Source organism: Agelaius tricolor, unplaced genomic scaffold (genome assembly GCF_023055355.1).
Source record: "Agelaius tricolor isolate 1412-34295 unplaced genomic scaffold, bAgeTri1.0.p SCAF_18, whole genome shotgun sequence".
NCBI classification, from domain to species: Eukaryota; Metazoa; Chordata; class Aves; order Passeriformes; family Icteridae; genus Agelaius; species Agelaius tricolor.
This window is the reverse complement of record NW_027269278.1, coordinates 18,670,780-18,697,672: the sequence shown is the minus strand read 5'-3', so window position 1 is coordinate 18,697,672 and position 26,893 is coordinate 18,670,780. Positions and strand designations below refer to the sequence as shown.

The following is a 26,893-nucleotide window of genomic DNA, read 5'->3' as shown; positions in this document are numbered from 1 at the left end:
CCTGCATGTCTGAAGAAGCCAGACAGTGAAGAGTATCAAATAACTCAGTACTGAAGAAATAAAAAGAAGAGGAAAAGATCACAGATTCAAAGTTTATGTGCAAATTAACCATATGTTCAATCAAAGTAAAACTCCAGATAAACAGGTAAGGGAACATAAGGCACAAATTTTGCTATGAAGGAGAAAAGAGAGCAATGAAGCAAAAAGGCCCCAGAAATAAAACCAAACCAATCAGAGTGTGGGACAGAAAAAGAGAAATTCCAATGGGTTGCAAAGTTGTCAATTTGAACATCAACAGCTCTCACCGCTGAAGTTTCATCCAGAAGTTGCCTGAAATGTTCTCTCTTCTTTTTGGTAAGTGCCTCAATGTGTTCATTAAAGAGCTTCTCCTTCTCCTCTCTCTCGAGCAGGGACCCCGACTCCCATCGGTGATCTTTGCGCAGAGTCCTCCTGGTGTCAGACCAGGACACGTCTGAGGAACGCACCTGAGCCAAAGAGGACTCGTTTTAAACCAGCTTTTCCACAGTTCACTGATAATTATTATATGCTTATTCTTTTCATCTTGTTTGAAGTTAAGGTTGAAATGAAACAGAAACCCTCAGCTTTTAAGAAGAGACTGTAGCAGGTTCCCCACACACACTGAACAGGCAGTGGCAGAAGGAATCCCTCTGCATTGGCTCAGAGCAGATGGAGATGTCCCACTGACCCGGCTGAGCATTCCCAAAACCAGAAAATCCAAGCACCCTCCTTTCCTTCCTGTAACACACTGTGTTCACCAGAATGCTTGGAAAGGCAGCCCTGGAGATCATTATTTCCAGAGACACCAGGAGCTCTGCAGAGTTTCCAGAGCCCTGTTTCCAGCCTGGAGAGCACCCTCTGCATGAGAGCCCTGAATGCACAGCCTTCTCTTCCAACCAAGGCAAAACTCTTAGTGGGATTTCACCTCTTTGGAGCTGAACTGCAAATGCCCAAAGGCTTTGAGGGGAACTGCAAATGCCCAAAGGCTCCCTGAGGAGCCGAGGCGGCTGCCAGTGCCTCACCATGTCTGAGAGCAGTGCTTTGAAGTTCTGGATGGCCTCCTCCCGCTTGTGCTGCTCCCGCTCGCGGTCGATCTCCTTGGTCTGCTCCGAGCGCGCCTTCTGCACCTCCCGCTCGCGCTCCCGCAGGCTCGCCTCGATGCGCGCCTGCCGCTCCAGCTCCTTCTCCTTCTCAGAATCTAAGTTCTGCAAGTCAGCAACACACTTGTCTCAGGAAAAGCAACACTTCTCATTAGAAAGCGAATTAAAGGGCTATCAAACTAAAGGCAGCTCAGAACAAAAGACTTTCAAGGGATTTGGGTTCTGTGGATTACAAAATTTTGCTTAAAGAGCCATGCTGAAGCATTACAGGGTTTACATGGGGGAGAGACAAACTTGGTCACAGATCAACTATTCCCAGGAGCTGTGTGCAGTGACAGACTCTGAATAAGGGAGGCCAAGGGGATCACTGTTTGTTGGCCCAGTTTTACATTCTCAACCATTAATTGCCTGGAAGAGAAAGGCAGGAATATTGGATCAAGAAAGGAGCAGCACTGAAGGAACTGGGTACGAACACACATCCCTGAAGGAAGCTCAGCTGACAGGGAAAATCACAGCAAGGGAAATGCAGCCCATCCTAGGAGGAAGTAATCAATGTGGTGTCTGTATCTGCTGCAGTTTTAGCACCAGTGATTTCACAGGAATCTTTGAGGCATAAGTTCTCCCAGATATCATGTGTGTGCATGCACACAGATCCCACAAACATTCCACCAGGGACAGAACTTCTAAGTTCCAAGCTGCTATTCTGGGGTACTCCTGCAGCAGCTCTGGTATGGAATTCTCTTCAGCACAGATCAGCCTGCCCTCAGCACACCCGCAGCCACACTCCCCGTGCTCCCTGCCCACCTTGGCTATTTTCTCAATGTACTGCTTGAACAGGTCCTCCCTCTGTGAGGAGCTGTCCACCGCCTTGTACCGTGGGTCAGTCTCCACTTTGTCCTTCACTTTGCTCCAGCGAGACTGACTATCCAGGTGGTGGTTTGCCAGCAGCTCAAAGAAGTCCATTTTGATCTGTTATACAGACAGAAACAGAAAGACAACACTTGAGAAAGACACTTTAATATTCCACAGTTTGCTCTTATGACAAAAGGAGTCAACTTACCTTCATTAGAGGGATCACATTAACATTACATACCATTGCAATTTAAAGCAATCACCAAAACTCTGAATTTAGTCATAACTGCAGTCCAAATTCACTGTTCCTTGAGACAATTTTGCAAAAGCAGATACATTTAGGTGATCTGCTACATCTAAGATGAACTCTATAAAGAATGATCCACCAATACACTATTATTTTACTCCAATTTAAGCTTGGTTTTTAGCTTTTATCTATGTCAGATTAACAAGTTACTGATGCTGCATGATAGCATTTTGCCTATCAGTATTCCAGAAGCCATGCAGCTTGAAACAAGGTTCTGGAGGAATCAAGTGCTTATGGATTCATCCTTCAGATGTACAGTTAGCAGAGGTAAATGCTTGGATCTCCCAGGAAAGACTGATGTCTTAAGATGGATCTAACCAATAAAGAATTATCCACATATGGTAATTAGGTAAATTATATTTAGGATGGACATGCACATTTGCATAAAAGTTTAAAGAAAATGTTTTAGTTTACTTTTTCAGTTGGAAATGGCATGTCATGTTTCTGTCCGTAGCTACAGCCGCTGCATGGCTGGCAGAGGATCCATCAGAGCAGGTTTTATTTCAATACAACCAGCAACATGTTTTCATCCAGCCTCCCAGAACCAGCAGCAGTAAGGGCAACTACTGTGCCTTTATTAGATAGCTTGATTTCTGGGGAAGGTGATCTCCAGCTCCTGCTCCACTTTAGCTCTTGGGTCACCACCCACTCCTGGCAGGCGGGCTGGCCTTTCAGCCTCCCCCTCCCACAGCAGAGGCGAGGGGCTGGGGCAAAGGGCTCTGCCTCCACAGCACCCCACACCCTGCCGGGCCACAAACCCAACACAGCTTTATGGCACATCAATTAAAGGCCCAAAATCCAGGAGGAGGACTGCTGTTACTTGCTACTTATCTCCCCTCCCCATCCCTTAAAAAAGGGAAACCAGGAGAAGCAGTTTAGCTGCAGAACACTGAGGCTCCTCAGGGAAGGGAGCAGATGGACAGAGCAGGCTCCAGCTTGCCAGAGACCTGGCACATCCTTTTCCTCTAAAACACGCTCAGTTACAGAATGCAAGAACGGAATGAAGATCAGCACCAACATTCTGCAACCTTGCCCACCAATACTTTTAGTTCTTCAAAATATTAACATATAAACATAAAATGCTCTATAGGCTTTCTTTACCAGGAGACTAAGACAGTAAAGCAGAGATCAGAAACCAGCCCCTTAGTGCCAGTGGGATGTTGTGCTACAGCTACAGCACTACTGCTTTATCTTAAAGGAGCTCAACAAAATGCTAAGCAAACTGTTTATTCATTCTAAAATTAAGAATGTTGTTTCAAAACATCATAAAACATGCATGCAGTTTCAAAATATGAAGCTTTCTAAGCCATGGCATTTGAAATATCAGTTAGAAACCAAACAGTTCCCAGCTGTTACTACAGAAGTCTCTAAGGTAAGGGTATCGCCAAGCTCTTGCTCAAATCACCCGTGCGTGTATTCCAGAGGATGAGGTGCCACACTGCCAGGAGCACCGTGGCACCAGCTGCCAGACAGAGCTTCACCTGAGGCCACCACCAGGGGCTGCAGGAAGATGCTCCTGCGGGAGCTCCAGTGGCACCTGTGCCCAGCTGTGGGGCTGCCAACAGGTCCCTGAATCCCCCAGGAGCTCCTGCCCAGCTGTGGGGCAGTGGGGCCAGCTGCAGCCTTGCCAGCTCCCACTGGGCAGGAGACAGGAGGGCACAGCCAATTCCCTCCCAGGAATAACAATGGCACTTCAGGCCTTGGGGCTCTAAAGCAGTTTTCACTTCACTTGGGTGTCCTGTACACAGCACAGGCATTGCCAGCTCATTTTAGATTTTAAAAAGATGAAAATGTCTCAAATAATTGAGTCTGAAGCATCTCACCGAGGAGTAGCGTTTTCAGATGCCAGCTGTGGGTGGTGATTTCTGTGTGTCTGCACACAGGGACTGCTCGACCAAGCGGAGTCACCAGAGCTCTGGGCTGGGGACAGCCACCAGCACGAGGTGCAGGGCACCTGCAGCCCGACAGCCAGCCAGGCTGTGTCACTGGGACAGCTCACACAGCTCACCCCAGGGACACGGCAGAAGGAGCAGCTAGGGCACCCTGATATCTTTAACCCCCTGTACTCCTCTCTGCCATGAGAAGCATGGGATGGCATGGATTTTACTCACTGAAAATGGGATTTACTCACTGAAATCAGGCACAGGAATAAAACTGGCCATTGGAGAAGCTGGCTGTTCCATCCCCATCCCATAAGCCATAATCAAACATTATATATATAATCTAAAACCCTTACGTTAAAGATTTCTGTAAAGTTGATTCTCCCTAAGTACTTTGGACAGACTGAGAAAGCTTCAGGTTAAATGCCTTAAATTTTCTTTTATGTTTTAAGCACTTTCAAAATCAAAGGAAAATAAGGCTGAAAACATTTCAGGTGTATTTAGAAGTCTTTTTTTTTTTTGGCAGTTAACACATTGCAGGTACAAGTCTCATCACTTCACAAGGAAAAAAACTAAAAAAATGTAAAGTACCGGAACTGCGGGAGGCTAAAGTCACCACACAGAGATACCAATGCTTTCCTCACTAGGGAATCCCATAATATTTGCGTGTCAGTGATTGACAGCTGTCAGACTGAACTGATTGACAGGCCGCACAGCACATAACTGTAAAGTCTATCCACTTGTTATAAAACAGAATACATAAAATGGTTACAAAAGGCTTTTGGAGAAAAAAAAAACATTATTTAAAGCAAACAAATACAATCTCTTAACTTTTCAACTTTAGAACAATCATGCAACAACAAAACTAGTATTCATTCTTTAAAGTCTTCAACTGCACTATTAAGCTGCAAAAATGCTTTAAAATTCCATATTCACAATCGAACTGCAGTATGTAAATTCTAGTCTTGAACTACATCAGTTCCCCTCTGAAAGCACAATCATTTATGGAAAACAGTAGCAATAAGGCAATGTTTGAGAAAATCAAGTACAGAATCAAATTATATCAGATCACCCAGATTTTAGAAATACACTTCTCAAAGAATGAAACTGCCCCCAAATCTGACCTGTCCCCCAGCATTTCTCTCTCCTGCAAGCATTCCAGGTAGGGAAACCTGCAATAACTTCACATTACATAATGAAAATAGCAGACTTGCACATGTCCAAAATGATTGGCCTTCAGAGGTGACCTTCTCCACTCTCACACACACAGGGACGTGGCAGTAAGTGGCCCCAGGTTTGGTGACCCCAGGTTTGGTGGCCCCAGGTTTGGTGGCCCCAGGTTTTGGTGACCCCAGGTTTCGGTGGCCCCAGGTTTTGGTGGCCCCAGGTTTTGGTGGCCCCATCTGAAGTCCCGTCCCCACGGGGGAGAGCTGCTCCCCACCACTGGCAGTGCAGGCACGTCACACTGGGTTCAATAATCTCTAAATGCTGACCTTTAAATCTAATAAGCAGCAGTTTACACATAAGGTCTACTTATTCAAAACTTAAGAAGTCCCTCCCTAAGTGCCTGCTTTGAGACGGAAAGGAACTGTTTGAAACTTGAAGAGACTATCCTCAGGGAATTGCAAGTCCTGCCCGCCCCCAGTGAGGGAACAGAGAGGTAATGCCCAGCTTTGGGGTTCCAGCCAAACAGGGTAAGACTCCTTTGCCTTTTCATGCATCAAGATAAAAGAACTTAATAAAAAAAAATCAAGCATTACTTCAGTTAAGAAGATAATGTTACTGCTTGGGTGAATTAAAGAAACTAGTGTTTAAGCAAGCTCAGCTTCACAGGTAAACACAATTCAGTTCTAAATATTCTAGAAGTTAGTAAACTGCAAACTTGAAATTGCTCAGAAAGACCAGGGGGACACTCCTGAAGTGTTTGCCTGTAACAGCTCTAGGAAAGTGCAGGCCTGTGTCTTGGGGAAGGCTCAGGGAAGCCAAGCACTGGCTCTGTCCCATCTCACTCACACCACTCACACTGCTGGAACTCAAGAGTCCCCTTACCTTCTCTCCCCTGGTCTTCGAGTCTTCCTTCTCCTTCTTTCTTGCCGCTGTGATAAACTCATTAAACAAGGCCTCTCGATCTTTCATCTTTTCAATTGCCTTGAACCTCGAGTCTTTAGCATGCTTGGCTGCAAATTCACTAAAAGTAGTTCTGCAACAAAATGGCAAGTGAACTCATTTGGCAGAGCTGTCTGGGCTGTGAGGCAGGTTCAGCAGGGAGGTATTTCCTCTGCTGCAATACATGCCAGAGCACAACTGACAAAAACCCAAAGTGCAAATCCTATGGTGTCACTATGGAGCTGCTGGACCAATGAACTCTATAAAAAGAGTCAGCACTCACACAAGAGGTGTTTGTCAGAGACTTACAAGGGTGGGTTGGTTTGTTCAGATACAGCCACCTGCAGAAGGGGCAGGTGTAGAGAGAGACTACAGTGCAACCAAGGAGAAGAAACGAAAAAAATCTCAGTTGTCTACAAAACTCTTCTTTTCTTTTCTGTGGGTTAGCAGTTCAACCACCAGTCTGTCCAGGTATTTCACAGCTGTGAAACTGAAAATCTCAGGTGCATTCACTTGCAGCCAAACCATGCTAAGAGTTCACCAAGAAAGCCAGCCTTTGGCAGGAGTCCCCAGAGAACACTGGCTGCACCAGCTCTTCCCCCTGCAGTGCACATTGCAGAGCCTGAGCTAAAACCAACAGGGCTGAATCCCCTTCAAACACTCTGGGCAGAGGCAGCAACACTGGGCTTTCAACCCCTCATCCCACAGCGTTTCCCTGACCATTCTCTCACCTCCAGGGCCAGATTCCAACCTGTGCAGTAGGTACATTACTGCCACTTACCTCGGAAAAAAATCACTACTGTGCTTTTTCCAAGCTCTGATGCAAATCTGGCCCCAAGAATACGTGAGACACTTATAATCATACGAATGTTTTCATCACAGCATGGAAATAATTAGACTTGGAAAATCCAGCCTACTGTTGCTGTAGGGTAAATTGAAACAAGAAGAGAATTTGGTAGCTTATTCAAAAGGATTAGAAAGTGAATGTACAGCTAGATTGAAGAACAAGAGCTGCTCAAGTGAAGTGGAACACAAACTCTTGAGCATGTTGGACTGAGATAGATGATAAAAAACCAGTCTGGCACTCACAGAAGTACAGCAATATCTTTAGACAAACACTGAAACCAGAAGACAAAGGATAAGATTAAACAAGACAGTATTTCAGCTGGAATTCTCTTTCCCACCCCAGCCCATAATCAGGTAAAGAATCAGTCCCAACACGACATGCTGAAGATATGCTGAAAGCTGAGGATGTTAAAGCTAACATAACTGTTTCTTAAGGCATTTCCATGCCTCCAGCCTTCCAGCCTACTACTGAGTTATTAGTCAGATCTGAAGCAATTCAAAAGTTACCAGAGCACCGTCACCAAATTTCCAAAATGAGTCACTGAAAAAAACTGAGCCGAAGTGAAACAAATGAGCTGTTATTTCACTGGGAAAGAATTAATGCCAGATGAGCCAAGAGATGCTGAAAGAGGACGGTTTGGAGCTTATCTGGTGACATAAGCATGAATCTCATGACCTCTATGTGCGGAAGCTGTGAAACAAATAATGCCAGCAGTGAAATCTTGAATGTACATTCACTGTCATCCCCTCGCTCTTACTGCTGCCAGTGGTCTGAATGTGAGGGGGTGTAATCAGTGCTCTACTAAAGCAACCAGAACATTTTATCACATCATCATTGACATCGTTTGTAACAAGAAAAACGTCCCTCCAGCCCCCTCCAAACCCAAGAAACCTCCCTAGTACTTCTCAAAGACTTATTAAGAAGAAACTGAGTTATTAAAGAAACTTGTGGTGGATCCGAGGAGGTTCTCACAATCCAGGGAGCATGCTGGGTATTTCTTCAACTTGAAATATGTCAATCACAAGTTCTATTTTTTTATGGATTAGGTGAATACAAGCAAACAAAGGAAGATTTCAACAGTATCTCATGATTTTTCTCCTCTTTGCCCATTTTGAAAAGATTAATCAACCCAATACCACCCAACACGCTGCATCCTAGTAGAGCTTATGCACATGAACCACAAAGAAACTCCTACCTTGGATTAATCTTTGCTTCTTCCATCATTTTCTTGAAATCCTCCTTGGCCTGCATTATTTTATTTTTCTTCTCCTTGCGCTCTTCCTCTGCTCGGGTTTTCACATACTGATCAAACACCTACAGAAACACCAGTCACCCACAGCAAACACACAAGTGACACACAGAAGCTCTAGGGATAAGGGAGGAAAAGTCCCACTTCTTTCCTTCGCCCTTGTTTCCTTTCCTCTCACCACAGAATCAACACAGAGGAGGCAGAAATCTTAGAGACCCTTTGCATTTCAATATGGAATTGATCCAAGCTGCTGCACATGCAGGGTGCTATACCTAACACACCATCTGAGACCTGGGAAGAAGTTCCTTACACATTCCACTTAACATTTTCCTGGGTCCCATGTTTCAGACACTTCCCATGTTCTCGAAGCTTTCCATTTCCCTACATTCACTTAAAGAAAAGCTGCTGAAGTGAGAACTTGCTGAACAATAAAAATGCACTTTAGATTTCCCCCCAAACACTTTTTAAAAGAAAATAGCTAGATTACTTATTATGCCAATACTTTGACAAGATACTGATGACTCTCACTATTTCATTCAGGTTTCAGCAGTGCTCTGTTGACATACAACTTCCACTGTGTCAAAATACGAGACCTTCCAACCACGGGAAATAAAGCAACTATCAACACTTTCCCTTGCTGGTTTCTTCCATTTCCAGGCAAACCCTAATCATGATAAAAATCCCTTGCAGCACTTATTAGTCTGAAAGGTTTGCAGAAACAAAGACTGAGGATTCAGATAAACCTGTAGTAGCTGTGTCTGGATGGGAAGTGAATTTAACTTTTTTACCTGTTTCCTTTCTTTTGGGTTGAGCAGCAAGTAACGAGGATCAAAAACGATCTTGTGCAGCTCTTTCTCCCATGTTGAAAAGGCAGAGACCTTTAATTAAATGAAGATGAATATACAAACTATACAGAAGTGGTAGAGTTTTCCTTGAAAACACTAAGATGTGAGGAAAAGAGGGAACCAAACTCATCCTGCAGTTCTCATCACTAATAGATGACAGAGGCTGTCATAGAAAGTTTCAACATCAATTTCCTCTGAAAACTTCTAAAGAATAATACACATTACTGCTGTGTGACATTAAAAATGTATATTGAAAGAAAGCCTTGAGAAGCTGTGTTCCATAGGCAGCTGGAACCACTTCCATTTTTCAGTTACTATCCAAATTTATATTCAACTAGTTTAATTTATCAAAATTGATTGGCATCAAGTCCATTTCTTTAGTTAACTAAAAGCAAAGAGTCTCCCATTTAAGGATAAGTCTGTACAGACTAGAGTGGAAGTCGCTGCTTTTCTCAGTAGAACATTTCTAAAACCATTAAGGACATGTCCACTCTATGTGTCTTATTCATCTTCAATGGCAATTTCCACTTATGTAATTACTTAATTTGGGAAAAAAACAGGATGGGGGGGAGGAAATTATCTGTCTTGACTCTGTCATTTCAGTTACAAAATCTTTGCTGTAATTGTAAGTTTCTTTGAAATCTGGAGTTTTGTACCAAGACCATTCATTGATCAGAGGAAGGACGAGATAGTTTCTGTACACAAAGTGCCACAGGTTTGGAATTCACCAAGAACTCAGGAGGCTCTGCATGGGCCTCCCTCTCTCCCCTCCTCACACACACACACACACACACACACAGTTCTGCTCTGAGCCTCCCTCTCTCCCTCACACACACACACACACACACACACACACACACACACAGTTCTGATCTGAGCCTCCCTCTCTCCCTCCTCACACACACACACAGTTCTGCTCTGAGCCTCCCTCTCTCCCTCCTCTCACACACATACACACACACAGTTCTGATCTGAGCCTCCCTCTCTCCCTCACACACACACACAGTTCTGCTCTGAGCCTCCCTCTCTCCCTCACACACACACACAGTTCTGCTCTGAGCCTCCCTCTCTCTCTCCTCACACACACACACAGTTCTGCTCTGAGCCTCCCTCTCTCCCTCACACACACACACACAGTTCTGATCTGAGCCTCCCTCTCTCTCTTCTCACACATACACACACACAGAGTTCTGATCTGAGCCTCCCTCTCTCCCTCCTCACACACACACACACACAGTTCTGCTCTGAGCCTCCCTCTCTCTCTCCTCACACACACACACAGAGATCTGCTCTGAGCCTCCCTCTCTCCCTCACACACACACAGGTTGCTGACCCCTCTTTCCAGCAGCATGTCCTTGAACTGCTTCATCCGAGCCTCCAGCGGGACGATGGCTCTCTCTCGAGCAGCTTTGATCTCAGCCTCCATAGCAGCCTCCTTCTCAGAATCAATGTCTTTGATATCATCTTTCCTGAAAAAAAACAAAAAGTGTAAGTTGAGAAGTAAAATGTCAGCCCTAAAGGTCAGAACCTGAACCACATCAGGACAGGGCAGATATCACTGACCATACCAGAAGAACAGACTTGTAATCCACGAAAGCCATTCTCAGAGGTGGACACGAATAGTTTCACACCCAGAGCTCAGGAGCCAAGGTATTCCAAGTAACTTAAGTGCCATTTCCATTTCAAATGACTTCCAAAACATACGCTATTCACTCTCTGCACAGGTTTCAGCTATCTCAGGAAAATATCAAATACCTGATCTGCTAAGCAGCAGAAAGCTGATGACTCTTTTCACCAACCCTCTCCATTCCAATTATACTCTGCTGGACACAACATACATGGCTCAAGTAACAAACTTCAGTTATTTTACCACACAGATCACTTGGTATTGAAAAAGCAAAAACTTACTTGCGCTTTTTTATTTTAATAGGCTCATCTTCATTTGCTTCCTCTGCAGCTTCATGCTCTTCTCTAACTGTAACAGATTTCAGTAAGACTTTAAGTTCTATATTGATGAAAATTTTTATACTCATGAGTGAAACCTCATGCACAAACCAAGGACAACATGTGCAGCAATTGTGTTCTGACAAAGGGAGAAGACACACGGTTCTCAGTCACTGTCAGAGTCACACTATGGGCATTTGGGGACAGGACCAGTGGACTTTAGCCAACTTGAAATTTAAAATGACAAACACTGAGCTCTTATTTTTAGGGGAAAACAACTCGGGCTTAACAGTCTAATGAAGCACACTTGGATCTACCTGATTACCTGCACTTTGCTCTCCTCCAACTACAAAGCAAATATGTCATGCCAGGACCATTTCCTAGAACTCAGGCCAGAGAGAAATCTCATCTCAGCAGCCTTTTGAATGTTCTCTCTCAGCAGCTATTTCCAAACTCTTTTCCAACTGATAATCTCAAAGTTAACTCATCTTCTGTAAGAACCCATTCGTACATTATGATTATTCTTTTCTTGTCTCTTTCTTATAAAACAAACACAATCCCTTTTTTTTGGTCAATAAAAACTGTGGGGTTTTTCAACCTGTTGGCATTTAGCAAAACAATTAATCTTGTTAGTATCTACTTTCTTCAACAGGCTATCTTTTCCCAAAAAGACTCCACAATCTGCATTTCACATTTATGCACCTTTTCAGTAGATCTTTACGTTTCTGTCACTTATTTAAACATTACAAGCTTTGGAAAGCAAAGTATTAAGTTGCATTTACGCTTCCTAAGAAGGCAATAAGACTGCTCTTACTAAGCTTTTTTCCTTCGTCCATTCCCTTTTTGTGAGGAGGCTCTTGAATGATTTTGTCCACGTCAGCTCTTCCGATGAGGTCGTCAGGTCGGTCCCACATGGACAGTCGTGTGGTGGGGTTGTAGAAGAACACACGTTCATCACCAGTCCACACCACACACCTGGGGAAGGAAGGAAGGCTTGGATCACCCTCACCCGCTGGGACCTGCTGTGTGCTCACAGCCTGCAGCACCATGGTCACACACAGACCCAGCTTCCACCGAGTGCACAGCTGCCAGACATTCCCACTGCCCAGCTCTGACCCTGAACTGCTGCTTTTCTCTGCTGCCAGATTTGAAAATGCAGTGATTGGATTTGAAGCTGAGATATTAAAAGTGCAGCACACTAAGAACACGCTCCCCACACACTGTAACCTGCTCCAACTCCCCAGCAACAGCAGCAGTTACCTACCACGGGGTGCCCGGAATGGGGGTGGTGGCCACTGGCTTGGCCTTCTGAGCTGCCTTCTCTTCCTCTGTCATTTCTTCCTCTTTTGGCTCCTCAAGGAAAAAACAGGTTTGAGGATCAGGCAATGCCAGCTGGCTAATTATTTATTACACAGTAACCAACCTGTTTTACTGAAACCATGCTGACGAGCAGCTTACAATGACACTTCATCCATGCCTAGAACAGAAGCACTGGAACTGCAACAGCAGCTGCTATTCCAAAAATCTAAACTCCAAAACCTCTAAGCATTTAATTAACTTTTGACTTTGACAAAACCTTACTTAAATACTTTCCTAGATCTGTATGAATCCTGGAAATCTAGCAGGGCCTGGATACAGGTGTAAGGGTGCATTTTCTGACAAAGGAATTTTCATTTATTCATAAAATTTGTTTGTTTGATAATGAGACACACAGTAGGAAACAGTGAAAACCTGAAATAACCTCTGTAGCAGAAATCAGCAAACTGGTAACTACCTCAGAAATAAACAGGGCGGCTTGGCAGCAAAATCCAATAACTGAATTCTGTGGTTTTGCCTATTAAACTTCATTGAAGTTCACAGAAATCAGGCTAAAAGCTTTAATTTTAATTTTTATTTAACCACCCTTTAGTATCCTCAAAAACTATGCTGTTTAGCACAGCAATATGCCTCCAAAAGGAAAAGTTACTTTTGTTTACTGGAAACACTACAGCCCTTTCTAGGACACGTGCTCCTAACAGCCTAAACTTAGCAGTTACAGCACAGGGTGAACATGTGAGCTTTGTGTCAAACTGCTAAAAATAATGAAGCAAAGAAATAGAGAAAAAAACGATTCAATATTAAGTATTTCAAACATTCAGGACAAGTTCCATTTTCTGAGTACCACAAAATCAGTCAGAGAACACCACATCTTGTGTAAAAAGTTAACCTCTCTCCCATGCTCTTACTAACTTCTTAACTGACATATTATGTATGGAAAAGGACTTTTGAAAGTCCTTTTCTCCTTCCAAAAAAAAAAAAAAAAAAAAAAAACAAAAGAAAGAAAGATCTGAATCCAAAAATGGAGGCTTTCAAATCCCCTCAGGAATTTAAGAACTTGAATTAGTAACCATGGCTCCTGACAACCTGCCTGGGCTAAGATGCAGCCACAGCTGAGAGATGTGAGACTTCAAACTGGCTTTTGGGTTCAAGGCCTTTTACCTCCTTTATCAGTTCTTTTATAGGTTCTTCTTTAGACTCTTCTTCTTCTGTCTCCATTGGTAAAGGCTCCTCTGAGGGTTCTTTAATTGGCTCTTTGACCTTCTCCTCCATTTTTTCTAAATAAAGGTAAGAATCTTCTTGAGTATTAAGAAACAACTATAGAACCATGACAATTTTCTTTTTATTGGTATAATTTTCCAAATTCAATACGAACCCAAAGCTTCTTTTCAATATATTCTCACCACTTTCTGTCTCTTTTGGGCTTTACAGCGACTGCTTGTGAAGCTGTAGCTATCTCCTGTGCCAAGATACTACTTGGTACTGGAAAATGAAATATCATGATGCAGCTATTACACTAAAAGGCTGGCTAGAGGCTACTAACAGAAATGCTAAACCAATAATAATTCTCAACCAACAGTGAACACTGAAGACCACTTTCACATTTTAAATGCTGTGGACAAAACTAAATAAATATCAATGCAGAACCACCCGGGAATTTCTCTGCACACAATTTTTTAATTTACAAAAAGTGTAGAACATATAATATTCTCTCAGCAAAATTAGTATTTGCTGTCTCAGATACTGTCATCTCAGTAAAAAGACCTACTATTTAACCTGATTCATTAGGAAGATGGGCATTAATTGAACCAGCAGTGTAAGTGTCCTGCATTTGTCTAAACAAAGACTTCTTGTAACTAAAAATTCAGGAGACAATAAAAGGCACAACTGTTTGGATTTGCTTTCTTAAAACACTTTATGAACATAGAAAGACCCACAGGACTTTTTCCCCTTCCTCCTTATTTATTATACAAGAGCAATTGTATCCACCCATGGATCTAATGTGCATTTACATGAACACACTGTAGAGATGTGGACAGGGGGAGGTGACATTATTTTACTTCATACTCCAAATCTATTTATACTTTATATACTTTATTTATATTTAGTTTTTCAAGATCTGAAATTCAGCACAACGATCTTCATTTTGTCCTAGTCTACAGCCCTTGGTACGACCGACTTTTCCCTTCAATTCCCCTCACTTTCTGTCTGCAACCGGAACCTTCTCCAGCATGTGTGCAGGGGAGGTACTCACTTTCTGCTGGCACAGGAACATGCACTGGCCCTAGGCACAAGATCTGGGAGCAACTCTAGAACCAAACACTCCTGCAGTACAGTGGGAAACATGCTGCAACTTTCAGACTGAAGACCAACTCATATGGATCCTTGTAATCAGAACTCCAAAGTGTCCTCAAGGGAGATGGGGATTAGAAATACACCGCTCACACTTTCCAACACAACCACTGGCGGTCTGAGCCACGCTCCCAGTACAAAGCTGCAGTAAAATCACCCAAAGTACCTTTCTCCTTCAGCTCTTGGGGTTTTTCCCACGTGGACTCCAGGGTCCTGTTGTTGTAGTAGTAGGTCTTGCCATCTGCTGTCTTGTACTCTGTCCACTCGGAGACGGCGGCTCCGGCCAGGGAGGCGGGGGAGGCGGCGATGGCCACCTGCGGGTGGATCATGGGCACGATGGGGGGCGCCATGCCCGGCAGCACTCCTGGGCAGGGAAAAGGAACAAGGAAAGGGACAGTCAGCGGCGTGCAGGGCCAAAGCACCAACGCCTAGCGCGTACTGACTTAACTCACAAATATCCACCCCGGAGAATGAAACAGAAGGATTGTTTTCACAATTAAATTGGAAAGCAAGGCATTGTTACCAAATTTCTTTCCCGTGTTCTGCAATCAGTAATGCCCACTCCCAGGCAAATTGGATTTTAATTAATTTGTTTAATTCTGCAAAGCACAAAGCTTGTTAGCTTTTAGGCATTTATTCTATTATTTTAAAATAAGGTTCTCTATTTATTAGAAGTCTTTATCAGATGCCTGCAGCAAATAATTGGGGTTAAGTGTACTCCACAGCTTAATTATGCTGCCGGTGTACAAGATATTCCTATTGCTCTTAAAAAAGGCAAGAGTGGATTGAATTTGAGCCATAGAACATAGAACAGAACTCTGATAAATCTTAAATACTGGCATTAATTCATAGCCTTGGATAAAACCTGATGAGAATGAAACAGTATCAGATTGTTGGGTTTGTTTAATACTGCAAACTGATTGAAAAAAGCAACCATTTTATTGAAATCCTAAAGCAAAATGGCAAGTAAATATCCAAAGATAAGAAAGCCAGAATGCTGCAGTGTCCTCACTCTCCACTCATCCCAACAAACTGAGGATAATTAATAGATTTGGAATGACAAGTTCTAGAACAACCAATTGGATAGGATTGGAACTTCAAGATCATAAATTTGAGCCTTTAACACTGAGGAAGTCTCACTTTAAATAACGGAAATCACACATTGCACACTGCCGTAACGTGCTCTCAGTGAGTGAGTATTTGTAAATCCACAATTGAAATATGAAAGTTCACACTCAGACACACAGACACGCACACAACATGCGAGCACAGCCAGCCACTGCACATGTGGAGCAGGAAAACAAAAATTCACACAAGAAACTAGGAACTAAGTATGGGCATGAGAGTCACAGTCATTACAGAACTCAATGGTTACAGAAAACTGTATGGGAGTCTGGGTACAGAGTAAGCTGACACTAACAGTTATTTGGGGAAGTTATCTCCTGACCAAATACGATATTTCATTTATACTGGTTTTGAAAATAAAGTATATGTAATCATTGAAGTGGGGAAGCAAATAAAGAAATAAAAGAAACAACCACATTCACTACCATGCCAACTTACAGACAAAACGAACTAGGATGGGTTTGGAAATTACCGGTCTTGGTGGTAGCGACTGTCTTTACATACGGGCAGCTGACTATTTGCATCATTGCTACACCTGCAAAACGGATAGGAAGCATGTTGGAAAGCTGCCATGGGACGTCAGCTACCACGGGCTGCTACGGACTGACTTCCTGCCACAATTTGGAATGCCATTTGCAGCTGGCAGAGGAGAAGCCTTCCAGCAAGATAATGGGAATTACTTTTGCTTCAACGTTTTATGCCAGATCAAATATAAAACTAATTTTAACCTGCAGCAACAGTCTCTGCCTATGTTAAACCAGCTGCTTAGCAAGTTACTGGGATGTCATTAAAAAGAAAAAATGTATTTCAGTGAAGACTCAGGGGTTTAAGTTCATCCAAGGGGGAATGCGGCTCCCCTTGTAGGGCAGCACCACAAGAAAATATCCCACAATGGGGCTGCTTCCACAGGCAGCCCCTGCTGGGACAGACCTGTGGGGAGCAGCAGCACAACAAAACGGGCTTTGAGGCTCCCAGTCTGCTGCTGAGTTCAGAGAGCAGAGTAAGGGTAGAAGGACAGGTCTGAACTAGTCAGAGCAGCAAAGCAGGGCAGGGTGGGCAGCCAAGTGCAACCCAGGGGGAAAGCTGAGGGTAGGAGGGTCACTGCATCAAGGCTGGAGGTGAAGAGAGGGAGTAAAAGAAATCAAAGCAATGAAGCTGCAGACAGAGGTACACAGAGCTGCACTAGGTCAGGGACATTTCCTTTATTTTTCATTATCAAGAATGGCATGAGCTGAAAATGCTTTAAAAGCCAAAACTTGCCCTGAAAGAGGTGGCACCATGCACTGGTCTGCTCTCCAGCTGAGTTAGAAATGGCACAAAAAGGCACAAAAAGGCAAGCAGCTCATCCTCTTTGATCAGATCAAAATCAGTGGGAAATCAGACAAGGCTGAGGGGAATGCATTTCCAAAACCTCCATTTTGGGTGTAGAAGGCAACTGTAGAAGTGCTCTCTGGCTGGTCCAGTCTGGATGCTCAGAAACTGAAACACTTCCCTTCAAAAGTTCAAATTCATCATGTGAGGTGGGAAATGCTCCAGCGGAAAGTGAAATTAAACCCCTGTTTAAACCAAAGTAGTCTCTGGATTTGGTCATTAGAGATCTAGTATGCAGAGCATACATAAATACTGCCAATTATTTGAAAATAAATTCGTGAGAAGACAAAATTGTAATGTTTTTTAAAAATAATTTCAATGAGAGAATTGCAACTAGTTTTCTTTTTAAATGTATTGAACTGAGACATGAAAACATCAACTCAAACAGCACTGATTGAAGTGTTTGCCTAAACTGGAAGGGTGGTCATGTTATATACTTGACAATGGACCTGAAAATTCGTTTTGTTAAGGAAGTTACAGCATGTCTCCAACATGAGTCAGTACAAATAACACTATCTGGGGATTGCTGGAGTTAGGGATGCTGCAGCACAGATTAGACTGAGCAAACACCCAAGCTGTTTCTGCTGCCAAGGTCATTCCCAAACATAAAACTGACTTAAAACATAGGAATTGAGAGAAAGCAGACTTACTTTTTAAGATCTGAGATTATGAGATATCACTAACAAACTCTTCCATTTCTCCTTCTTACTACAGTTTAACACAGAGATTAACTTTGAAATCACCTGACATTGGTATTGTTCAGCTCTGTCCCTGTGACTTCAAATCCTCTGGCTGGTATCACACCTGGTGTTGAAAGCCCCAAACATCTACAGCCTAACCTTCACATGATCTTCTGACTTCACTGATACTGTCTTGAAGTAATTTGACTTCTCTTCTGTTTCTTGTTATTGTAAAATATTTTACAGTTTTCCTTTTTTTTTACAGTGCTTAGAAACCATCCCAACCAACTCAAGTCAAAATTAGCTGAAAGAAGCTGACAGATTTCATTCTGTAACTAAGCAAACTGACAAATCAGACCCACTAGTGGGAGCCAGGTGTCCTTCCTACATGCTATGGGTTCCACCTGCAGCCCAGCTCACAGGAAAAAACGGGCAGAGCAAAGACCTCTTACCAGGGAAGTGCTGAAAAAAATAATTCTTAAAAATGAGTTTCAGGAGATTGATGTTCCTACTGTGTCTTTGCTCCTGTACTGCATTACTCCCAAAACTTTTTTGGGTGAGAGCTCACAATAAAGCCCAACGTGGGCATACACCCAGAATCTCCATTTCCACTGGCACATTTCTACACTGTCCTGACCATCCCATTTTACCCCACAGGTCACACCTGCATAGATCATATCCCTCACAGTGTGTAAGGGCCCTTTATTCCATGCTGGTCCCTTGCTGGCAAGGTTAGAAATGGCAGTTGAGAGCACTCAGCTGATCATCTTTAAGGCTTAACTGTTTTGATTATTCCTGCAAACCTCATCAATAAACAGACTTCTTTCTCCTACCCTTTATTCATTTGTTGTTCAGCCTGGAATATCACATTCAGAATAGTATTTGTTTCCTGGTTTAATCCAAAGAGTACTACACTGCAATTTCCTTTTCAGGCCAATACAGATTAAAGTAGCTTTGCCCAGTTATTTTAGAAGACTATTCTAAAAGCAGAGGCAGCTAAAAGCTGGTGCTCTCTTCTAGTCAGCACTTTAACTGCTTTCAGGCTTTTTTCTCTCATCAAAGGAGTGAAGGGCTACTTTTCTGAAGGGTTACTTTTCATCCATGCAATTCGGTGGGGAGGTGAAGGCCTCCCTCCACACCCACTGGGTGGCTGCATTAGGAGGACAGCAGCAAAGCCACCTCACTCAGCTTGTACAGTCAGAAACATGAAGATGCTGCTCAGAGCTGCTTCTTTTGTCTTTTCAAATCTGAAACTAACTTGGATCCAATACAACTGCAGTCTCCTACCTCCCTCTGCAAGACACAATCATCAGTTGCTGGTGTATGCTTAGTGCCTCTGTGCACTGAAACACATCAATTTAGTATCAGAACAGGAACTCAGTGGTATTTGTACAAATGAAAGGTGGTGTGTAAGTGCTAGGTGTCATTAGTGATCTCCTGGGAGGCCTCTGCAACAACTACAGGCTGCGAGTCCAACACTTTGCCAGCCTAAAATTCCTTCCTTATGTACTTAAATATTTCATAAAAATTTAAGCAACTATGATCTATCCAGAAGAAGTGTGCTGCCATCTAAGATTCTTTCTCTATGTTCTTTAAACGTAAAGGCTGTGAATAACAATACACTGGCACCCTAAATGCCTCATTATGGTCCTCAGGTCACACCTTAACACTCAGCATCCTACCCAATGGCTGCAGCCTACGAGAACTGGGAACACCTTATACCACTGGGGTCATGATTTCCATGGCAATTCCTCCTGCTCATCCATGTCCTAGTGAATATTTATGCACAAGAACTTCAGATCTAAATCAAGTAAGTAGAAAAAAATTAAAGCAATATTGCAGCTAGTAAAATATAGTGCTCAAAAATATATGTTCTTTGTTAATTAAAAAGTCTGTCTGCTAACCCTGAATTCTTTCAGAGATACTCTGAGGAGAGGATCCAGGCAAGTTCTGTACACAGTGGACACATGAGTGCAAACAACTGACAACATGGACATGTAGCAGACAAGACAATTACAGTTTGCCAATTTACCTGGAAGTGGAATAGGCATGCCAGGAAGGGGGACACGAAATGGAGGTACCATTACTGGTGGAAAAGCAGGAATTGCTGCAGTTGGTTGAGGTACTGCATGAGGAACTGCAGGAGGCAATGTCTGTGGGACTGGCTGGGGTACAGTCTGCACAGGTGTAGCAGAAGGAGCAGAGGTTGAAACACTGACTGATGGTGTGGCAACTGAAACACCCGAACTCGGGGTCTGGTCTTGTGTGGTAGGTGCTGATAAAAAAACACAAAGAACACCTTGTATCTTAGACACTGCAATATATTGCTGCAAACATACTGGCGCTCTGTTTCCCGGTACACAGCAGCTATGCTCGGATATAAGCAGCAGGAAGACACTCCTGGACAAAAATACTTGGCCTTCTCTGGAACATTAAATATTCACAAAGAAAGTCAATTTCCAATTTCAATTTGTCCCATTCTTTCCACTTAACATGTCTCTACAGCAGAAGCAGGGCTGTATTAAAGGACAAACGCGGCTGAAATTAGGTTCTATTCTGTTCACAGAAACAGAACATTACAGCAAGTTTCCAATGGCAACAGGCTGTCCTTGTGTTACACGAACACAGGTTCTGCTTTTAACAGCAGCAGCATGTGCATGACAGCAGTCTGCCTTAAACTATGCTGGGCTGCACCCCCAGAGCAGGAAAATAGCAATAAAAAAGTGTAAATAAGTAAGGAAAAGGAAAATACTTTTCTTTAAGAGCTGCAAGAACTTTTTTAGTCTTCAGTGCCTCCCAGCTGGAAAACACACAACTGGCATTCAGTTCTATAATCCTTGCAGCATGACTGGTTTCAATTTCAAATTGTTTTAATTGGGAGCAAACAGTCTCATAGCACAGGCCAACAGGAACTTGAGACAAGTCTGCTTAAACTTGCAAACTCACTCTGGAAGATTTGGTGCAGAGGTGAAGGGAAAAAGAAAAAAAAATAAAGAAACCACACCAATTTACAGCCATATTCCAATGGGCACACCGTGCATTTTCTATTACTACCAGAAACATTCCAAACAATATACCAGCATTAGCATATTTAAATAAAGGTTTTTGATCTTTTGATAAGCATTTCAGATTCTTAGCAGTGCCTAACATTTAGGGAAACAGAGCAGACAGTCAGTATGTGATTTGTAAGACCTAGGTCAAATCAGTACAAGGCAAGAATGAAGCTCAGCCAGAAGTCCCAGGGTTGTTTTTACAGGTCAAGTCTAAGAGTTATAAAATTATTTCAAATTATAAAATTTCATCACCTAGGCACAGACACCAACAGTAACAGTTCTTGGAAGCAAAGACAAAGTTTAGCAGATAGAACAGGTAGAAGTGGAACAGATTGTCAGCATTCAACATCAGGAAATTCAACTTAGAGAAGGTGCATAAAGTGCTGCTCCCAAAGCATGACTAGCTGTCCCCAGCCTGCCACTGGGTCAGGAGCTGACACTGACCTCCCACCTGACTTGTTACTCAGCACAACAATTAGAGCAGACCATAGTTCAACACAGCAAATTAACACCATTCTGAGTTACCCTTCAAATTAAACAGAAGCCCTAAAATGCTTTGAGCAATACAAGTTCTCTGCTACTCTAGTGACGTGTCCTCCTTCCAGCTTTAACGAAAGCAGAATTGAAGGGTTACCTAAATTTGACTCCCTCTTACACAGAGATTCTGAGGTTCAGGTTAAATGGTGAGTTCAGTTGACTTGTCTCGCCTGTTACAGGAAAAAGATGAATTCCAGAGGATGCAACTCTGCCCCACAGCAGGAGCTGGAACAGCTCACCTCCTGCACACTCTCTGGCCTGGCCCAGTGCACACCTCTGAGCCACTGCAGCTACAATGCCCAATGTGCCAGTGCCAGCACCAATGGTGCCTGTCTGCAGCCCTGCATGCAAGACAGGACATTCTCTGAGCTGCTCCTTGCCCTGCACACCTGGCTCTGGGCACGGGGACTGACCTCGCTCACCGTTTGCTGCTGATCCACTCACAGCAAACAGACCCACAGCACTTAACACACACCTCTATCCACATACACTGAGGCACCTGGGCAGCACACAGGTGCCAAAGGGCGCTGCAAACCACGCTGGTGTGTGCACAGCCATGCATTTATGTGTATGCTGCACCATTCAGTCCCCTCTCCTTACTTGGAAAACCCCTACAAGCAAAGGCTCAGTCCATGGAAGCAGCAGTAATCTCCAGACTATCATTCAAAGGTCACAAATGAACAAAAATGGCTCCAAGGACTTTTTTTTTCCTCTTTGTGGAACTCTAGAAAATAGGAACTGAGAAGGCTTAGGCAGAGGAGTAATGCTAATAAAACTAATACAACAAAGAAACTCTATTCTGTAATCAACCAATGTTCACAGAGCAGCAGCTCTGAGACCCAGCCTACAGGAACAGATGCCATGGAGAAAACGAGGAAATTGCTACAACTAAACTCCTACGTCAGATCAACATTTCTTGTGAAACACTTTTAAAAACAATTTAGCTCTATTTGTAGTTGAAAGGAAATAGATGTGTAATAGCTCTGAGATGATGTGATAACAGCAGAAGAAAAATTTACGAAGACCTGAAGAATTCTTTGAGACTGGGGAGAAAGAAGTTTGCATGCAAGGTTCTTCTGGACTAAACACTGTACTTTAAATCACACTCCATGCTGAAACAACTTTGTCCTGAATACCCATGCTTTGCTGCAGCAATTCCCCATGCAGCAACCCCACCACCAGCTCCCACCACGGCAAGGCCGAGATGCCCAGGTACTCACTGGAGTTGGTCTGGGACACCGAGGTGGCCGTGGTGGTGGTGGAGGTGGTGGAGGACTGCGTGCTGGAGGAGGTGGATGGAGATGCTGCCGATGCAGGGCTGCTGGTGGTGGGGGTGGAGGCCCCCACGGCCTGGGCCTGGGCTGCCAGCATGGGCGTCAGCTCTGACTGCTGGATGACCTTGACCCCGTCCGGTTTGCTCCACGCCGACTCGCGCGTGCGTGCGTTGTAGAAATAGACCTGGGGAGAGCGGCCTGTGAGCCACAGCTCACTGCAGGACAGCGACCCAGGGCACCCCAGCCCTGCCCGGGCTCCCAGCACGGCACCCAGCTCACCTTCCCGTCTGGAGTTTTGTTCTCTACCCAGATCTCCTCAGCTGGGGGCATTGCTGGTGTTCCCGGCGCAGAGACTGGCGGCATTCCTGGAGGGAACATCATACCAGGAGGTGGTGGCATGCTACCCATGGGAGGAGGCATAAATGGTGGTCTCTAAAGGCATATAATAACAATAATGATGATAATGATAACAACAATGTCATATCAAGCAGTTTTCCTTTCTTAGAGAAACAGCACACACTACATGAATAGTAAGGACAGCTGTGCCAGGCTTGGAAGCTTCCCTAACAATCCAGGGCTCCCAGATCAGGGAATGTGCTTCCTGCCAACCCCCCACCCATGGCAGAACAGCTGAAGCCATCACTTCTGAGATACAAACATCCAGGCACCTACAAAAGGTGGAATGAACAGAAACGTGGTCAAAGTCCAAAAGTCCTCTCCTGGAAAGGAGAAAATATTTCAATGGAAGGAAGAGAAAGAATGGAAGAGCTGTTCCCAAATAGCTGCTGCTCAGACATCACCATCTGTGAACCAAATATCCCAGAAACTCGACGTCCCTCCCAGGAATTAAGATAAGTTAAAAAAACCTATATTACAAATAAGCACCCAGTTTGTCAGTACAGCTGAGCAGTGGGCTTAATTAAAATCCATTACATTACTAAATTTCTCACTAACTAAAATTCTAGCTAGTGCCAATTAAAACACAAATATGGCAAAATTACATGTTCATTATTGCATGATAAGAAATTCTGACCTGTCCTGTACACAGTTACCTGAAAGCCTGAACACCTGTTTGGAATTCAAAGTACATTCAATTCTTTCATTTTACTTATTTACTTGGACTGTTCAAAATTCCCCATATGCAACAAGTACAGTGAACACTTTCCTGTAAAACAGATGGCAGAGCTCACAGAGTTCTCTGGCTTACTCTGCAAACACCTACAGCTGCCCTAATTGTCCCCATCACTCCAGCTGTGAGTGTCACCCTGAGCCCTGCTGCTGGGACACCCAGGGCTCCAGTGCCACAGGGAGGGGGTGGCTCGGTGACAAGCTGCACCCACAACTGCAGCTGTACCCCTGGCAGCTGCCAGTGCTGCCACGTCCTTGGCTTCTGTTGGGAGCTGCCCTGAGATCCAACTTTCTGCCCTAAGGGTGCTGTTTTAAACTGCTCTTTAAATCCACATACCAAACTAGTAACAATCATTTGCATTAAATACTACTAAAAAAGGAAGCCAAGAGTGCATGGATGGCATTCTACACAAACAAAAAAAGCTCTCAATTCAACTGCAACCTGCATTCTCTCCCTTGTTTCTCCCCAACAGCTCTTGCACCTGCTTTACCATGAGCTTCCTCTTTCTTGCTGTTACAACTGTATGAAGAATCCAATGAGAAGAAGCCCCCCTTCCACCTGCTACATCTCCTTTCCCCAGTCCAGGAGTAAAACCACGTGGGCATTCGGTGCCAGGTGTGCAGCCAGGGTGCCAGCACAGCCTGAGCCCTGAGCACAGCTCCCCCCATTGTGACCACGGGCTGTCACCATCCCGCCTGGCTGGGCACGGGGCAGGGAGTGCAGCCAGCCCCAAGCAGAGCTCAGTGCCAGCCCAGCTCAGAATCCCAGCCCTGAGCAGAGCTCAGTGCCAGCCCAGCTCAGTGCCAGCCCAGCTCAGAATCCCAGCCCAGCTCAGAATCCCAGCCCAGCTCAGTGCCAGCCCAGCTCAGAATCCCAGCCCAGCTCAGAATCCCAGCCCAGCTCAGAATCCCAGCCACAGCTGGTGCTGCTGAGGAGCTGCAGAGCTCCCAGCCTGTGTGACAGCCGGGAGCAGCAGCACACCCTGGGTGGAAATCAAACACAGGAGACACCCACAGCCAGGCCTGGGATCCAAAGTAACTCTGCTTGGTTTTCCAAACTGCAATTAAAATAGTGGATTTAATCAATAATGGCACGTGGGACCGTTCAGCTCCTCAGCCTGCCCCACAGCCCACACAGCACTGACACTGCCCTAATGGGAAGGCACCCCCACAAAGCAATTAAATATCAGCACAAGGCAATTAAAACAATCCATTTCTCATTCACAAAGGTGCTGTCCCTTGCAAACTGTTCAGGCCTCAGAAAATCAGACACAAGACCTTGAAGCATCCATCAATTTAGCAGTAGAGGAGCTGAGCAGAAGCTGTATTTGCACACCACAGCTATGCAGTGGTGTGTAACACCACACCTGAGCCCTGTGTTCTCATCTTGCCTTGCTGTTTCCTTCACCCATTTCCGTTCTCATACTATTTCCACACAATCACAGAATCAATTACATTGGAAAAGACCTCCCAGCCCATTGAGTCCAACCTGTGCCCAATGCCCACCTTGTCACCCAGCCCAGTGCCATGTCCCATTGTTGCCTGGACACCTCCAGGGATGGAGACTCCAGCATCACCCTGAGCCCCCTTTTGTCCAGGCTGAGCCCCCCTAGACTCTTCAGCTGCTCTCATCAAACTTGTGCTCTAGACTCTCCACCAGCTTTACTGCCCTTCTCTGGACACGCTCCAGACTTCCATGTGCTTCCTGAAACTGAGGGGCCCAGAGCTGGACACTTCCACGTGTGAAAACAAACGAAAAATCCCTAAATCCACTTAACGAAGCCAGGAGAACTCCTTACCTGTAGGTGTGGAGGCCCCATGGGCGGGGGGATCCCCCCCGGCGGCGGCATCGGGGGCATGCTGGGGTCGAAGGGGGGCCGGCCGAAGGGGGGCCGGGGCGGCGGAGGAGGGCCCCGCATCATGCCGAAGGGCGGGGGCGGCCGCAGGAGGGGCGGGGGGCCCCGTAGCACCGCGCTGGGCGGCGGCGCGGGGCCGCGGAACCGCAGCGCCTGCTGCTGAGCCATCCTGGGGAGAGAGGCACGGGAACACGGTCACTGCTGCTGCCGGCGAGGAAACCGCTGGGACCGGGACCGGGAAACCCGGGCGGCACCAACAGCAGAGCACAGCATGCCGTGTTTAGTGGGTGAAGTCAACTGTGCAACTATCTCAAGATGCACTTCTGCTACACAATTCAGGGTTATCAGTCCTCACTGTGAATTTTCCCCCATGTTAATGGACACCCAGAGGTGGGATGGGGTACGCAGCCCCTAGGAAGCGCATCCTTCCTTATCTGCCGGAGCTCCCCGAGCACGGCCGGGGCTCCGGCTCCTGCTGCCGGTGCGTCCCGAGCCGCGGCAGCCGGCGGGGCCCGGCGGGGCCGGCTCTGCCAGGGGCTGCCGGGGACTCGGTGTCCCTGCGGGCGGAGCCTGGCCCTCGCACGGGCTCTCGGAGAGCCCTTAGCCTTCAGGAGCGGGCAGAACGGCTTCGGAGCGGCTCCCCCGGGGCCCGGGGACGGCTTCACCCGCCCCTGAGCGCACTGCGGTACCACGGCCGCATGGGGAACAGACCCGAGAGAACCCAAGGTTATCAGACGGAGGGCCACGCCAGACACGGTGTGTCCGCGCCCCGCCGGCCCCCGCCCCGGAGCGGCCTCGGCCCGGCGAGCGGGAACAGGGCCCGTCCCGCCGCACGCGGGGCCGGGAAAGGAGGCGGGAGAGCTCCCGCCGCCCGCCCCCCCGCACCCGGCCCCGCGCGGCAGCCAAGTCCCGGCCCGGCCTGGCCCAGCCGTACCGGAGGTCGGTACCGAAGCGCTCGCCCGCCGCTGCCGCCGCCTCCCCGTCGCCGCCGCCGCCCCGCTCCGCCATGGCCGCCACCGTCGCGCGCACCCGCCCCGCCCCGCGCGGGCCCC

The 26,893-nt window shown here is 45.6% G+C and overlaps 1 protein-coding gene across 4 annotated transcripts in view; it reads right to left on the bottom strand.

Moving 5' to 3' along the window:
- TCERG1 (transcription elongation regulator 1) overlaps window positions 1-26,881 on the bottom strand; it is a 29,265-nt gene extending 2,384 nt beyond the window's left edge. Inside the window, exons 1-18 of one of the 4 annotated variants that reach the window (XM_071443684.1) lie at window positions 26,776-26,881; window positions 25,785-26,010; window positions 23,137-23,289; window positions 22,804-23,041; window positions 20,026-20,268; window positions 16,415-16,477; window positions 14,984-15,181; window positions 13,627-13,742; window positions 12,413-12,501; window positions 11,963-12,123; window positions 11,113-11,179; window positions 10,538-10,673; window positions 9,148-9,237; window positions 8,306-8,424; window positions 6,207-6,357; window positions 1,923-2,087; window positions 1,041-1,223; window positions 306-485 (exon numbers count right to left, since the gene is read on the bottom strand). In XM_071443684.1, the coding sequence (XP_071299785.1) occupies window positions 306-485; window positions 1,041-1,223; window positions 1,923-2,087; window positions 6,207-6,357; window positions 8,306-8,424; window positions 9,148-9,237; window positions 10,538-10,673; window positions 11,113-11,179; window positions 11,963-12,123; window positions 12,413-12,501; window positions 13,627-13,742; window positions 14,984-15,181; window positions 16,415-16,477; window positions 20,026-20,268; window positions 22,804-23,041; window positions 23,137-23,289; window positions 25,785-26,010; window positions 26,776-26,849 (2,652 nt within the window). In that variant the 5' untranslated portion in view covers window positions 26,850-26,881. The remainder of the gene's footprint in view (window positions 1-305; window positions 486-1,040; window positions 1,224-1,922; window positions 2,088-6,206; window positions 6,358-8,305; window positions 8,425-9,147; window positions 9,238-10,537; window positions 10,674-11,112; window positions 11,180-11,962; window positions 12,124-12,412; window positions 12,502-13,626; window positions 13,743-14,983; window positions 15,182-16,414; window positions 16,478-20,025; window positions 20,269-22,803; window positions 23,042-23,136; window positions 23,290-25,784; window positions 26,011-26,775) is intronic. The other 3 variants (XM_071443685.1, XM_071443686.1, XM_071443687.1) reach the window with 3 other exon arrangements.
- Window positions 26,882-26,893: the final 12 nt, after the last annotated feature.